General features: G+C 36.6%; 1 protein-coding gene across 2 annotated transcripts in view; it reads left to right on the plus strand.

The window, feature by feature from the left end:
- The window catches only part of USO1 (USO1 vesicle transport factor), a 79,729-nt gene extending 63,409 nt beyond the window's left edge, over nucleotides 1-16,320 (plus strand). For both annotated transcript variants that reach the window (XM_055588814.1, XM_055588815.1), the window contains 11 exons: nucleotides 2,980-3,090; nucleotides 3,421-3,539; nucleotides 3,675-3,856; nucleotides 4,331-4,452; nucleotides 7,005-7,143; nucleotides 8,339-8,502; nucleotides 9,076-9,159; nucleotides 11,433-11,531; nucleotides 13,476-13,583; nucleotides 14,566-14,781; nucleotides 15,294-16,320. In XM_055588814.1, coding sequence (XP_055444789.1) covers nucleotides 2,980-3,090; nucleotides 3,421-3,539; nucleotides 3,675-3,856; nucleotides 4,331-4,452; nucleotides 7,005-7,143; nucleotides 8,339-8,502; nucleotides 9,076-9,159; nucleotides 11,433-11,531; nucleotides 13,476-13,583; nucleotides 14,566-14,781; nucleotides 15,294-15,383 — 1,434 coding nt within the window. In that variant the 3' untranslated portion in view covers nucleotides 15,384-16,320. The remainder of the gene's footprint in view (nucleotides 1-2,979; nucleotides 3,091-3,420; nucleotides 3,540-3,674; nucleotides 3,857-4,330; nucleotides 4,453-7,004; nucleotides 7,144-8,338; nucleotides 8,503-9,075; nucleotides 9,160-11,432; nucleotides 11,532-13,475; nucleotides 13,584-14,565; nucleotides 14,782-15,293) is intronic.
- The last annotated feature ends 212 nt before the right edge of the window (nucleotides 16,321-16,532 follow it).

Here is a 16,532-nt window from a genome sequence, read left to right on the forward strand (position 1 = left end):
AGACAAAATATGCAGCATAGTGTTCATAATCCCACAAGTTCCATCTAGTCCCTTTCCTATTATTCTCTGTCTTCAGAGGCCACCACTAGGAAGTAAATCTGATCATAATACTCTTGAACCTCATTTTAATACTTAAACACCAGTTGTTTAAAATGTTAACTTTACATATTTTTATTATTAATGGATTTTTAGGAATAATACTTTATTTCTTCTGAAATGTTCGAGGTTCTCTGCAACAAGATTTGAAATAATTCTCAGCCATTTTTTTTTTTTTTTTCAGTAAATGTGTAATTCAAATGCATCATGCAATTTGTGAATAGTAGGCAAAAGTATCTGCAGACAGACAAAAGTTCCAACAGTATTTTGAAACATTTTTAGTTTAGATAGAGCTTACCCCCCACCCCCTAAAAAAAGAGAGCATTTTTCACTAGTTAACAAACTAAGATTTTTGGTCAGTTTTAGCCTCTCCCACTTTTTTAAGGCTCCCTTTAATGATACTTTTATTTATTTATTTTTTCAAGCTGGAAAGAATTCCAGTAGTAGAATGAGTATATCCATGTTGTCAACATGTAAAAATATTTGACTGTGGTTGTTTCTTACAGTGGGGGATAACTGATAACAGTGAGAGAGTTTTTTTTCTATTTTTGGCTGTGCTGGATCTCAGTTGAGGCACACAGACTTCTCGATCTTCACTGTGGCAGGCAGTATCTTTAGCTGTGGCATATGAACCCTTAGTTGCAGCATGTGGGATCTAGTTCCCTGACCAGGGATTGAACGTGGGCCCCCTGCATTGGTAGTCGGAGTCTTTGCCACTGGACCACCAGGGAAGTCCAGGAGAGAGAGATTTTAATAGCAGTTAGCTTCACTATAATTAAATGACATCATGATAGAGCGATGAATTATTTTTTCTAAATCATATATTAAAAAATTAACATTTTGTTATTATTCTTATGATCCTATTGATGAGAACATCTTTAGAACTTTCATTTCTAAATAAAAAGAGCCCTCCATGACTACTCTGGTTGAATTTCTTTCCTGTTTTTTGTTTTTTTTTTTAATTTGTTAAATTGGAGGATCATTGTTTTACAATTCTGCTGTACAACAGCATGAATCAGCCATATGTATTCATATACCCCTCCTTCTCTGAGCATCCCTCTCACTTCCCCCGTCCCACCACCCCCTGCACCCAGGTCATCTCAGCATTGAGCTGAGCTGAGCTCCCTGTGCTATACAGCAGCTTCCAGCTAGCTATCTATTTCACACATAGCAGTGTACATATACAGTTTTGATTAGGCTCATTCCTAATCAAAATTGTTGCCGTAATAAACAAGGTGTTCCATTCTGTCTTCTACCTGGTTCTAACCAGTTGTGTTTGACTTTGCTCTTTTTAACCTTCAGCTAGACCCCAAAGGACATACTTTTCAAAATTGAACCTAATTCCATTTTTGTTTACTCAGACATCAGTCAGTGATTTGATAGAATGCCCTTGTTTATACAATGTCAGTATGTTTGGTGCCTGTGAATGGTATTCCCATAATCAATTTTATCTTCAGTTTACCTGGGTAACATGAAGATATACTGTGGACACAATAATGACATAAAGGCAAGGAAAAAGTAAAACTAATGCTTTATGTAAAAACTAAATCATGCTAATTAATGCTTACTTGGCATTTGAAGAGGTCTGATTTGAATTTAATTAAATATTCTTGAAAAAAGATTATAGAAAGGCCAAGATATTGCCATTAAGGTTCATGAAATTAGAATAGTCTGGATGAGTGATAGAAATTTTTCAAAACATAGTAATAGTTACTTTTGAATCCATACCTTGTCTTGATTTTTAAACAGTTGTATTTTGGAAATTTTCTGAAATTACTCCCAAAGCAATGCATTATTGTGCTAATTTCCATTATCTTCTTTGAAGCAAGTTTTGTTTTGCTTAAACAGAAATGCAGGTTATGTAATATAATTTGGGCAAGGTCAATATTATGGCCACCTGATGCGAAGAGCCGACTAATTTGAAAAGACCCTGATGCTGGGAAAGATTGAGGGCAGGAGGAGAAGGGGACAACAGAGGATGAGATGGTTGGATGGCATCACCAACTCAATGGAATGAATTTGGGTAGACTCCGGGAGTTGGTGATGGACAGGGAGGCCTGACGTGCTGCATTTCATGGGGTCGCAAAGAGTCGGACACGACTGAGCGACTGAACTGAACTGAACTGAATATTAGGAACTAAGAAAATACCTCATATAAGGGATATAAATGTGTTGTATGAAAATTTAGGAAAGTGTAATGTTGATGGACATGCTAGTTTCCAATATTGTTTAACATATTAGCAGCAGTATAGTTAGTTAGGGGTTTGAGGCACTTAGCTAATTTAAATAAATCTTTTTCTTCTCCATTATGCTTGTGATTTCTCATTATTTGGCATTTCTCAGGAGTTTGTAACATGGTTTATTTATTTTCCTGTTAGAGAAAGATATTCTTTAATGGAATTTAACTAAACAGTTCAGGAGATTATGTCTTTGGTTTGGGGGTTTTGTTGGGTTTTTTTTATATTTTTTTGAAGGAGGTAGAATTTGTATTTTTATTAGAAACTAGTTTTTTTTTTTTTAATTCCTATTGAAGCATATTAAATTTGCCAGCAAATTTATGCTAAAGTGTTTTAAGATTGATAAATTATAAGTATCCACATCATATATTTCTTCCTGAGCATATCAGGTTTTCCTCTGGCAATATTTTAGATAACCTGGTATATGCTTATAAACATGGATCAAGTCTAATTTCTGCTCTCTGTTTCAGAAGTACAGTCCAAAGAGGACACAAGAGTGCATTTTCTTGTTCAATTTTTAAAATCCAGATTCCTGACACATCTTTTATAAGATGTTAAATGTCTTTATATGTAGATGGGGAGGGATCTTAGGGCAACTTCAAGTTTGAAAAGCATAAAAAGATTTCTGCTAACTTGTTTATTGCAGGGAAGCAAAATACAGACAAGAGTTGGATTACTAATGTTGCTTTGTACCTGGCTTAGCAACTGCCCCATTGCAGTGACACACTTTCTTCACAATTCAGCCAATGTTCCATTTGTATCCTTTATGTTTTAGTAAGATACATATAAGTATTTATCTTTTCTATCTTTTCTGTTTCTTCTTCTCAATTAGAGGTAGCTCCATGCCTCAAATGTTTGCATTCTCTTTATGTTGAAGACTTTTAAATGGTTAAGGTGATAATGATGCTTGCTTAAGCTGTGTGTGTGGGGGGGGTGTGTGTGTACATGTATACCACTGTTTTATGTTTTCTTGGATTGCGTATAGAATTTCTTGTTGAAACTTACATGAAATACATGCCAGATTCAAATTGTAAAATGAAGTATTCTTGATACTATGAACCATTAGTTTTCTTAACAAAGATTTCAGCTTACAGGACAAATTGCAGAAAATCTTGGAGAAGAGGAACAGTTGGTCCAAGGCTTATGTGCTCTCTTGTTGGGCATTTCGATTTACTTCAATGATAACTCTCTTGAGACCTATATGAAGTAAGTAAGGGGAAAATGATTTGCTGATGTCATCAATAGATAATGATAAATTTTTTTCTGCCAAAGCATAATGTAGACCAGGCTTTTCTGTTTTGTTATGACTTTTTAAGCATCTCAATATACTTATCTCTGTAGAGAGAAACTAAAACAACTGATAGAGAAGAGGATTGGCAAAGAGAATTTCATAGAGAAACTAGGATTTATTAGCAAACATGAGCTGTATTCCAGAGCGTCTCAGAAACCCCAGCCAAACTTCCCCAGTCCAGAATACATGATATTTGATCATGAGTTTACAAAACTGGTAAAAGAACTTGAAGGTAAGACGACAAGGGTTCCTCTTGACATTCATTAGAAAGTACCTTTGATTTTATTTTATATGTATATTCTGGATGCGTGCAGATTGATTGTATGATAAGCCTAAAAGTATCTTTTTTTAGCTCTTGCTCTGTAGCCCACTGAAGGACTGTTGGCACTCCGTGAGATTGGAAAGAGGACTTCTGATCTCTTATGCAGTTGTTGTTTAGTTGCAAAGTCATGTCCGACTCTTTTTCGACCCCATGGACTGTAGCCTGTCCATGGGATTTCCCAGAAAAGAATACTGGAGTAAGTTGCCATTTCCTTCTCCAGGCAATCTTCCCAACCAAGGGACTGAACCCACGTCTTTTGGATTGGCAAGCAGGTTCTTTACTGCTGAGCCACCAGGAAGCCCAAAGCCTCATGCCGTTAGGCCATGTGTTTTTACTGATAAGTCTTGATAATAAAACAGTATTTTTAAATGTCTTCTTTTATAGGTGTGATAACTAAGGCTATTTATAAGTCCAGTGAAGAAGATAAAAAAGAAGAAGAGGTGAAGAAAACATTAGAGCAGCATGACAGTATTGTGACTCACTACAAAAATATGATTCGAGAGCAAGTATGTACTGATAAATTGTATACAGTCTCTGTTATACTAGAAATTTAGATACTTTTCTGAGGCTTCCCTGGTGACTCCGATGGTAAAGAATCCACCTGGAACGCAGGAGACCCAAGTTCAGTCATTGGGTTGGGAAGAGCCCCTGGAGAATGGAATGGCTACCCGCTCCAATATTCTTGCCTGGGGAATCCCATGGACAGAAGAGTCTAAGCGGGCTACAGTCCATGGAGTCGCAAAGAGTTGGACATGACTAAGCACTTATACTTTTCTGCTTTAGGGAAGAATTTCTCTTGGCAAGAGGATATGCAAAGTAAAACTCATCATTTACCTAAATAATTCAAAAGCATCTGAGTATTCAGCAAACTGAGAGCTTAATATGTGTTTAGCAAGTCTAGTAGTCAAGATAATCAAAGGTGTATGGCAGCTCCTACCTAATTTATCTAGGTAGTAGGAGCTTGGGGAAAACAGAGAAGCTGAGTCCCACTGAAAGAATAACTATGAGTAAGCTTAGCAAAAGGAGAAAGAAGGAAGACACATGTTGCTGATGTGTACACAGAATCTTTGTTGGCTATATAAAGGGAAATTTGAGAGGCAGGGCTGGAGGGAAGGAAGGATATGGTGGTGATGGGTGGAAATTAGGGAGCTGACAATGATGATAATGACTGCTGGTTTTTGTTTCCTGTGTTGTGGGTGCTTACTTAAGCACATTTAAATACTGTCACATTTAATTTTCACAGCATTCTCACAGTATCCCTACAAAGTACAGGAAGCTATTAGAGTGGATAATGATAAGTTGAAACTATAGTTTGAAAATCATCAACTGACATTTTCTCTGCAGGATACCAGTCAAGCCCACACTTGCGTAGTATTCAGCACCTTAGCTTCTTTACATTCCTTCAAGCTATGTTTCTTGGTTTTCTTCTCTCATTTAATTCCTCACTGTGGCATATGTACCTTTATTGGAATAGAATCCTAGAAAGTGCTGCAGTATTATCTGTAAAATGAGATTACTGGTGTTAAAGTTTGAGGGTCATGAAGACAGTTTCACGTGAGGCAGGTCCACCATCCCTTTCCTGCACTGCCCTCCACCCTCTGCTGACTACACAGCTGAGGCAGGTGTGGCAAGGAAGAGCTTTAGGGTAGAGCCCTGTGAAGGAGAGCTACCTCCACTTTCTTTTCCCCACAATGTATACTGCTGGGAATGAAACTCTAAAAAAGAATAAAAATATACTGGAGATATATTGAGCATTCAGTCTGAGCTTTTCAGTTTATAAGCAAATTAGTAAATTAGAATCATCTTTGAATGATCCAAATTTGAATCATTACTCGGCTCATGGTTATTAGAATTTTTCATCTATCTTAGTACAAAATCACAGTCATTTCCAGATGGTAAAATGTAATCTTTACAACAGTGGGAAATAAGAACTTGGAAGGCAGTATTATAGCCTATACTTGGAGCTGATAAATATGGTTGATTTGGAAGAAGAAAAGAGTGATTTGACACAATTACTATAATGACTCTTCTTTAGAAATGTTAATTTTAAATATTCTCACCAATTAGAACACCATTTGGCAATTAGGCAACAAGCCTCAAGAGCTATAAAATATTTATATAAACTTTGAATTATATTTGGAACTCAATCCTAAGGAAATTCTCCAAAATTCAGAAAACCAGTTATATTGACTAAGATGTTTATTGTAATGAAACTATCATTTAGAAAAATGGAGAGCGGCCTTCATGTTGTTTTTTAATATAAATTATATTGTATCTCCTGATTAATATTAGGAAATTATGATTGAATAGTAGGCAAATTAAAAGTTAAAAAATGATGTATGGACTGATTATGATAAGTTTAAAAAACTTGGATTGGAAAAAAATTAGAAGAAAATAAACATACAGATCACATTCTAACCAATTAAAGTAGGAGGTGGTAAGAAGTGAAAGCTTTTTTTTAAAATCTAAATGTTCTATGATTGTCTTTTTTTTTTTTTTAATTTTAATGTGGACTATTGTTAAAGTCTTTACTGAATTTGTTACAGTATTGCTTATTGTTTTATGTTTTGGTTTTTCTGGCCAAGAGGCATGTGGGGTCTTGGCTCCCTGACAAAGGCTGGAACCCACACCCCCTGCATTGAAAGAAGTCCTAACCGCGGACCAGCAGCAAAGTTCCCTGCTTGTCTTTTAGTGTTAAAAGTAATAAAGATGCATACATATGCTAAGCTTAAATAATTTGGTATACATTTTTTAGTTTGATGGACCATAAAATGGAGTTTTTAAAATTGACACCACCACCCCCCTCCCACCACTGCCCCCAAACCAAAACTCACAGTGAGATTGCAGGTTGTGTCATGTAGTGGGGCCTTGAAATCTTACAGTTCTGCTACACGTTAACGGCCTTAGTACATATATTGTGTTATTGCTTAATTATTGAATGAGTTTGAAAATGTTGAGTAGTTTAACATCCTCATCCTCAAAGTAATCTCTAATTTTTAAGTTGTTCTTAATGCTCATTAGTCTGAATTTAAAACACTTGAATTGTTTTGTTTCACAGGATCTGCAACTGGAGGAATTAAAGCAGCAGATTTCTACATTAAAATGTCAAAATGAACAACTCCAGACAGCAGTCACACAACAAGTATCTCAGATTCAGCAACACAAGGATCAATATAATCTTCTTAAAGTACAGCTAGGTAAGTGTAGCAGCTGCCGCTGCTGCTGCTGCCGCTAAGTCGCTTCAGTCGTGTCCGACTCTGTGCGACCCCATAGACGGCAGCCCACCAGGCTCCCCCGTCCCTGGGATTCTCCAGGCAAGAACACTGGAGTGGGTTGCCATTTCCTTCTCCAATGCAGGAAAATGAAAAGTGAAAGTGAAGTCGCTCAGTCATGTCCGACTCCTAGCGACCCCATGGACTGCAGCATACCAGGCTCCTCTGTCCATGGGATTTTCCAGGCAAGAGTCCTGGAGTGGGGTGCCATTGCCTTCTCCAAAGTGTAGCTAGCCATTCCTATTGTAGTGTCCCCAAGAGATTATTCTTGTGGGCTCATCTTTCTTTAACCTTAATCGCTGTGACAGAAGTGTAAGTCAGAATTTGAAGTCAAATCTCTGCTATCCATTGATTCTCAACCTTAGCTACCTACACATTGAGATCCCTTGAGTTTTTTTTTAATACTGATACTGAGACGCCCACTGAAGTTTCTAATTAAATTAGTTAGGGACTGGGTCCAGGCACCAGTGATTATTACAAGCTCCCCAGGTGATTCTAATGTATAGCCAGTTTTGAATGACTGGTCTAGCCTTTCCTTTTTTTTTTTTTTTTTTAAATCTGCAAAGTGGAGCTGAGATTTAAATGAAGTAATATATATAAAATTCTAGTTTGGTGTCTGGCACATGCTAAGGGCTCAAATGCTTGTAAATAGTCTCATTCTATACTGCTTATGATTGGAATGCTAGCTGCTTAGAAACATAGTTTATTTATATGAAGGTGACCAAAATTTTCAGAAGAAAATAACTTTTACTTCCTCTATTTATGACAATAATTCGTCAGTTCTTTTAGGCCGTATAGAAAGCTATTCTTTTGTGAAGATTTCTAAAAAGATTTTATTTTCTCTTATATTAAGTGATAGAATTGGAATTGAAGCTACTGTCATTCTTAATTTTAGATCACTGAGCCAGTTTAGTCTTAAGACTGTGCTGTTTTCCTCCCAGAAACCCTGAAAACATCAGTTTGTTATTTTTGTCAGTACACTGTTTTGCAAAGATGAAATGTGCATACAAAAGTGCCTCCAAAGTAATTATTCAGGAAATTATGTATTTTTTTACACTTGAATTGTCAGCTCAAAAAATGAAAAGTTTCATGTTGACTTCTCAAATTTTATGCCTAATAGGAAAAGACAGTCAGCATCAAGGGCCTTACACTGATGGGGCTCAGGTGAATGGCGTTCAGCCAGAAGAAATTAGTAGGCTGCGAGAAGAGATAGAAGAACTAAAAAGTACTCGGGAACTTTTACAGAGTCAGCTGGCTGAAAAAGACTCTTTGATTGAAAATTTGGTACGTGAATGTTATAAAATTTTTAAACAAGGTCAAAAATAATTCTCATTATCCTGCTTGTTTCTATTTCTGGATCCCTTAAGCTAAAGTTATCATTTTAAGGTTTTAGAACCTGAGCTCTAGAGTCAGACTATCTAAAGCATCAGTGCATCCTAGCTAACTGAATTTGAGCAATTTAGTTAACCTCTTTAAACTTGTGTCCTGAGCTGTAAGATGGTGGTGGTGGTATCTGTCCCATTGCTATGAGATTTAAATGAGGTACTCCATATGAAACTCTTTTAATACATGGAAATCACTCAGTAAATACCTGCTTTTATGCTCTTTTCTTTATATTAGCTCAGTTAAGTGCTTAGATTTAATAAATGACTTGGTATGAGTTGATTAGCTATGGAAAATTTGTTGACAAGATGTGCTATGTTGAAATGTTATTTTGGGCATAAAATTTAAATGTCAGTGTGGAATTTTTTGGTGTACGTGTAGCAGGCATAGCTTATGTGTGTACAGTTTTGTTTTGTTTTTTCCTAACTATTTAAACTGAATTTATTTCACAGTTTATCTCTCTGCTTTTTGTAGAAATCTTCCCAACCATCACCTGGCACAAATGAACAGTCTTCAGCAACAGCAGGAGATTCTGAACAAATTGCAGAGTTAAAACAGGTCACTTTTCAGCTTGATTCAGGCTCTGTTTTGTCTTGTTTTAATTATAATAGCGTAACAGCCCTGCATTAATCTAGAACTGCTTTGTCAGGTGTCTTCACTTCTCTATCAAGTGAAAACAGCCATTTGAAAATATAGAAGCCGTTTTAATTGTACAGTAATGGTATTTTGCTTTTTATGGTGTATTTATTTTTCAATGGTGTTCTTTTTAATAGATCTCAGCATCTTACCCAGATTGTTTGTAGATTGTCAGTAAGCAATTAAGGAAACTTTAAATATATTTATAAGCTGCAAATATGAAGATACAAAATCTTGTGCTTAATTTTCTTGGTAATTGCTTGGTTAAATGTATTGGGCATTTAAATCGTTCTATCCAGAAGAATGTTGGTTATTAGAATTGGAAAAGGGAAAAACAGAAAGTAAACTTGTATATATTTCAGTTAGATGACTCTAGCTAAAAATAAAGCAAAACAACTTTTTCTGCTGTAGTAATTTATGTTGTCTAGAAAAGCAAATGTGCCTTTTCTTCCTTCTATCCCCCTCTCCTTCCTTCATTTTCTATAAAAGGAATATGTTTCTTTTTTTAAGAAAAAAAAGTAATACTAAAAAAAGAAATTAATAGCTTGGCCAACCTAGGACTGACTTCCTTCTCCAGTAGTCTGCTGGTCCTCACCCTCTGACGTGCCTGATCAGATGGGAATGCCTGGACAGAGAGTAGCAAAATGTCTTATTTTGGTAATGTCTCTGTACCCTAGAGTGGATTCTACAATGAAACATTTTAAAAAATAATAATAATTTGTCAATAATGATTTATAACTCTCCAATAATGTGGCCATAATGTTTTGTTCTTATGAGGAAGAGTTAATATGCTGTTTTGATTTTATGAAATCTAAAACTATATTAAAATGAAATTAAGTTATTAGTATATACTCTTAGTCTATAAATCCCAAGTAAAAATTTACTTTTCATATTTCCCAAAGATATATTTTAAATAACAGTTTTGGGTTTTTTTATAATATATAGTAAAATAGAGTATAGAAAGAAGACCAAATGGTCTGTAATTTTTACATAACTTACTTTGATAACCGAAGAAACAAAGCAGTCAGAGAAGACATGTATGTTCATGATAGAAAATATTAAGAGAATAAAAAACTTTTTACATGACAGCATCCTCGTGTCTCCAGACACTGCCCGATACCGTGGGGGAAGATTGCCCTTGGTGGAGAGCCCCTGTTAGTATTGCTTCATTTTCCTGGACTTGTTTTGAGGGGAGTGAGCAAGAAGTTTGGAAAGGTCAACCTTAGTACATAAGCTTTCAGTTAATGCCACCACTTTCACTACAGTACTACTGCTTTCATCAGTGTTTGGTGGCCCTCGAGTCTAAAACCATCTTATTTTGCCCATTCCAAATAATATACCTCTAGTCTTCACACAAAGAAAAGGAGACGTTACCTGAGGCATGAGTTAGGACAGGGATTCAGTGCTGTATTTCTAAGCAGACTTTCAGCCAACCCTGCTGGGTTTTTGTTATTGTCGTTGTTTTTAATGATTTGGCTGAATCGGGTCTTAGGTGAGGCGTGTGGACTTCGTTGCTCTGTGGAATGTTGGATCTTAGTTCCTGGGCCAGGGATCAAACCCATGTCCCCTGCATTGCAAGACAGATTCTTAACCACTCTACCACCAGGGAAGTTCCAACCCTACTGTTTTTGACCCCAGTTTTACTCACAGTTCCAAAACATCTGGTGGTACCAGTTCCCAGGCCTTTTGGTAGTTCTGCATTATGAATCAGGCAGCAGCGTGACTTTCTAAAAGGTCAGCTTCTGTTTCAGCTTGCTCAGGTGTGCCGGTTGGTTACCACTGTCATTTGCTTCCGGAAATTCCACAGTTTAGTGCTATTTTCTCTTCTCTTATTCTCTGTCCCTGTGGGTTTCTCCCTCCTGCCTGTCCTCTCTCAGTCCCTCTCTCCCTCCTTCTTCCTCACCTTCCTCCCTCCCTTCTTCCCACCTTTTCTTCCTTTCCTCCTTCTGTCTTCCCTTTGTGATTTTTTACACTGGATCTTGCAAGGAAGCAGAGGTGAACATGTTTAGTGTACACATTTAATTTTCCATCTTGAACCCAAAGTTCAAGAGTACTTCTTTCACTTAAATTTTAAAATTTGGAAGTGATGATTTTAGAAGAGCCAAGGAAGAAAATAATTTCTTCCTGTAAATAGACATTTCCTTAATGAAATTAATACTGTTTAATGTCACAACCCAACTATTTTTGTCCCTTAGGAACTGGCAACTTTAAAGTCCCAGTTAAACTCACAGTCTGTGGAGATTACCAAACTACAGACCGAAAAACAGGAGCTGTTACAGAAAACTGAAGCATTTGTAAGTTATTGTTTTTTTGTTTGTTTGTTCTGAAAGGTAGTATATACAAGGTCAGGAGGTTATTTCTCAGCCACTATGGAAAAGAAGCAAATTTGTCAGCACCTTCCATTCAGGTTATTCATTAGCCAGAGTTTCAGATACATAGGCTTCTTGGCCATGCAAACAGTGTATCATAGTCAGACTTGCCAGGTCAGTTTTATCAGTTAGTTATGGCCCATTTTGTTGGCATTTTATTTGTTTATTTGGCTGCCCTAGGTCTTAGTTGCAGTGTGTGGGCGCTAGTTCTCTGACCAGGCATTGAACCCCATTGAACCCCCGCAATGGGAGGGCAGACGCTTAGCCACTGGATCACCAGGGAAGTCCCTGTTGGTCTTTTATATTTCACCCCATCTTTCAGTCTAAGCTGGCAGGTTTTCTGCTGGTATAAAATTATCAAAAACCTTATTGGTGACCCATGCAATTCCCAGGGTTCCAAGCCAACAAGGAGGAAGGTTCTCCTGGATCCCTCCTGGGGAACCACATCTCTATTCCAGCTTCTGCAGAGATGGTTGATTGGGTCCGTGTGCTACATGAGTAATCTCTTCACAAACGGTTGTGCAGCCACACACTTGGTGTTTCACTGGGACATGCTTTGTCGTTGACTGCAGTAGGGATAGGCTGGGAATTTTCTAAATCATCAAGTTCTGACTCCCTTTTGCTTAACAGTTCCTTTTTCAATCCATCTTTATCCTCTCACATTTTACTGTAAGCAGCAAGGAGAAACCAGGTCACACCTTTAATGCTTTGCTTAGAAATTTCCTCAGCTAGAATAGTTCATCACTCACAAGTTCTGCTTTCCACAACACTAGAACATAAGTCAGCCAAGTTCTTTGCCACATTATAACAAGGATCACCTTTTCTCCACTTTCCAATAACATGTTCCTCGTCTCTATTTCTGTGCACGCGTGCTCAGTCACTTGAGTTGTGTCCAGCTCTACGCGACCCCATGGACTACAGCCTGCCACGTGACCCTGTCCATGAGATTTTCCAGGCAAGAATACTGGAGTGGGTTGCCATTTCCTCCTCCAGGGGAACTTCCCAACCCAAGGATCTAACCTGGGTCTCCTGTATTGGCAGGTGGATTATTTACCACTGAGCCATCTGGGAAGCCTCCTCGTCTATCTGAGACCTCACCAAAACTTTTAACATCCATACTTCTACCAGCATTCTGTTCATGATGCCATGTGTTTTCTCTGAGACCATAGAACCTTTCTCTACAGCCTGCGTCTTTCTTTATGAGCCCTTACTGGTATTGCCTTTAATGTTCATATTTCTACCAACAGTGTCTTCAAGGCAGTTGAGACTTTGTCTAACATGAACCTCAAAATTCTTTTGCCTCTTCCAGTTCCAAAGCCCTTTCCTCATTTTAAGGTATTTGGTATTTGTGAGATCAGCACCCCCACTTCCCAGTATTTTGGAAGAAAACAGATAAGGGAAGGACTGAAAATTTTTGATTTAGGATTACTTCTTAAGAAAATACTTGCATTTTCCCAGTTAATGGCATTCAACTCAATTTCCGCATCTGTCTCTCTGAAATGATAGTATAGTCTTAACTTATAGGAATTTTATGAGGAAAAGACTGACAAGTGTTCTCTACGTATTAAATGCTATGCCGTAGCTACATTAGAGCTGCGTCATTAATAACTTGCCTGACCTGGCCTTGAGGCTGCTTAAACCAACCTTCCTTATACTCTGATGAGTGCTTATACCACATCCCTCCTGACCCAGCCTCCTGCTCCACTGTAAGGGCAACTCATCTGTTTAGGGAGAGTAAATACTGAGAGAATTAGATTTTTCTGTTACTGGAAATAAAATTTCAAAATAGCAAGAAAAATCATCATTACAATTTCATATTGATTATAACTTTAAAGAAACTTTTTTTTTTTTTCCAATTTTTACTTTCAGGCAAAATCAGCTCCTGTACCAGGAGAGAGTGAAACTGTAATAGCTACAAAAGCTACTGATGTAGAAGGAAGACTGTCAGCATTATTACAAGAAACTAAAGAGTTAAAGGTTGGTTTGGTGAAACTTTTTATTCATTGTATACTATGTGAAATGAACCCCAGGGAATTTGATTTTATTTCATTTAATTTCTCAAATTCTTGGATTTATGAAGAAAGTTAATGGGACATAATCTTACCTCACAATAAGTCCATTCCTATTTTGATGACTAAAGGTGGCACAAATGAATATTTTTAAATGCTGTTTCAAATAATGGTATCAAATATGTAAAATAAGATTGTATATGAGCGTACTTGAAAGTAAAAGCACATGTTTAGTCAAAGTAAAAAAGAGTTAAGTTTTCTTATCAATCTCTAATCACAGTAAGAAACAAGGAGTATAGCTTTGGCTAATACACAAGCCATAAGCTAAAGAACACAGATACCTTAAATCCTGCCAGCCTATTGTGTGACAGAAAAATCAAAACAGATAGGATGAAGTAAAGAATGAGGTAACAGTAATAAAAATAGAAAGGTAGGAATTAAAACATGGCAAGAGGAAGATAATAAGTGATTCTGCCTTTTGGATTGTGGTCAAATTATTTTATATTTAAGCTGTGGATTTTACTTGAAGCTATCTTTCTTTCCCATTTAATTGTATGTGTCAAGTTGGGATAAAATTTTTTTTTTTTTAATTTGAGTCCTAATTCTGGTGCTAACCAGGTTTCTGTAAGATGTTAATGTCTTTACTTATTCCCCTGATTATCTGAAATAGTAGGATTTTTTGAGGAGTAGGGTAATTAAAACTATTTTTTTGTTGTCGAACTCTGATTTTCACAGCAATCATCTTTGATGTATAGCCTAACATAAATTCTCATGTTACTAGATGACTTTGTGTGTGTGTATATTTTAAAATCTCCTGTCCCCCCAACACCTAACCCCCAAACTCTTCAGATTGCATGAGTACAGAGATCTGTCATAGAAAGAATATATTTGTTAAAACCATAGGAGAGTGAATACTAATTTTTGATTGATTTTCACCTTTCTTTTCTTAGAATGAAATTAAAGCTCTGTCTGAGGAAAGAACTGCTATTAAAGAGCAGCTGGATTCATCTAACAGTACCATTGCCATCTTACAAAATGAGAAAAACAAGCTCGAGGTGGACATTACAGATTCTAAAAAAGAACAAGATGATCTCTTGGTGCTGTTGGCCGATCAAGACCAGAAAATATTTTCATTAAAGAATAAACTCAAGGAACTTGGTCATCCAGTAAGATTGCGATGTTTCCAAAAATGGTTTATATGTGTTTCTTTATGATGTGTTTTTAAACATTGTCCTGTGTCATGGGAATGTTGGTATGCTTGTATATCAGCACTACCGGCATAGATTTGTAGGTATGTGAATTGACTTAAGACACAGATTAGATGCAGTTTCCAGCTTTTGTTAACTCTTCTCTTTCGGAATCTGAGCCTGGAAGGTGACTTGATTTATTTGTTCCTGTGGTAACAGAGACACTCACCATCTGAATGTACCATCCCCATTTGGCTGTGTTGGTTCAGGTTTATGTGTAGAGTTGTAGCCATCTGGCAGCAAGTGAACCTGTGTATCTTGTCTCATATTAAAAATAACAGGAAACCTTGAATATTAAATCAAGGAAATCAGATGGCCATAATCTACTATAATTACTAGAGTAAAGAATTTATCCTTGGAGTAGATACCATTTTGTGTTGAATGTGATGTGACCAGATCTTCATAATGTTAAATGAGTATTTTCCCTTTAGGTTGAAGAAGAGGATGAACTTGAATCCGGAGACCAAGATGATGAAGATGAGGAAGATGAAGATGATGGCAAGGAGCAGGGTCATATCTAGCTTTAAAATCTCTAGGAATGATAAAGACTATATTGTAACTTTGAAGATGGAGTCTTAAGACAGTGCTTTGGTTTGCCTCCACAGAAAATAAAGATTTAGAAACCAAGTGGAAAACATTCACTAATACGACTATTGATGTATTTTTTAAATGATGCCACCCATTTGATAATCCTGTTACTCTAACTTTATGTAGAATATACATCTTTTATTGAACCGAACTGTCCCAAAATATAATTTGCAAAGAACTACAGACACCAAAAATACACCGTTTTTTTCAGGCATGCGGTGGCAGTTCTGTTTGCCTTGTTCATGGTTGTTTATGGAGTTCTGTATTTGTCTGCTATTTTTACTTTTCAGAATTGGTGACTTTTAAGTACTAACACATTTGATTTAATGTATGTTGGAATCACTGTTTCTAAATTAAGTATTGGAGTTCCTAGCTAATGATTTCCTTTTGAAGAAATGGATTTACTTAAAGGCAAGATAGCATGGTCTGGGGGTAATACATCATCAGCCCTTCACCCAGTATGACTCCTAATGTGAGCAGGACAAGACAGTTGAGCGTGAGTGCCTTGACACTTGACACGGCGGTGTTCTGTACCTCAGTGAAGAAGGCTGCAGACACGCAGTGAAGAGGAGGAGGTTTCTGAGAAACTTTTCCAACAGTGTATTAGCATGTGTTTGGTTTTGATTTTATTTTTAGCTAAACATTAAAACACATTACAAATTAACAGCTCATACAACTCAGATTTAGTATTATTATTTGATTATTATAAAACGTATTATGTCCCTAGTTTTAAAAAAGACTCAAACTATGGTTTATATAATTTATTGGCATTTTTGCTGAATAGGTTTAAGTCAGATCATAGATTTTTAAAAAAGCAATGAAGCAATGTGTCAAAATTTAATGTTTTCGTAATAAAAATAGATATTATGTTCACTTAAACCCTGGTCTTGGTTCCCTTTTTGAGATTTTGAGAGTAGTATTTTGTTCTTTGTAAAGGATGAGGCAGGGAGAAGCGGTGAGAAGCGTCCTTCTCTTACTAAGAGGACTTTGCTATAACTGGGTGATAACAGCAGTCTTATCATTTAAATCTAACATTTGGGATTCCATAAGATTGGAGGGGACTTAATTGGAACAAAAACAGA

Source organism: Bubalus kerabau, chromosome 7 (assembly GCF_029407905.1).
Source record: "Bubalus kerabau isolate K-KA32 ecotype Philippines breed swamp buffalo chromosome 7, PCC_UOA_SB_1v2, whole genome shotgun sequence".
NCBI classification, from domain to species: domain Eukaryota; kingdom Metazoa; phylum Chordata; class Mammalia; order Artiodactyla; family Bovidae; genus Bubalus; species Bubalus kerabau.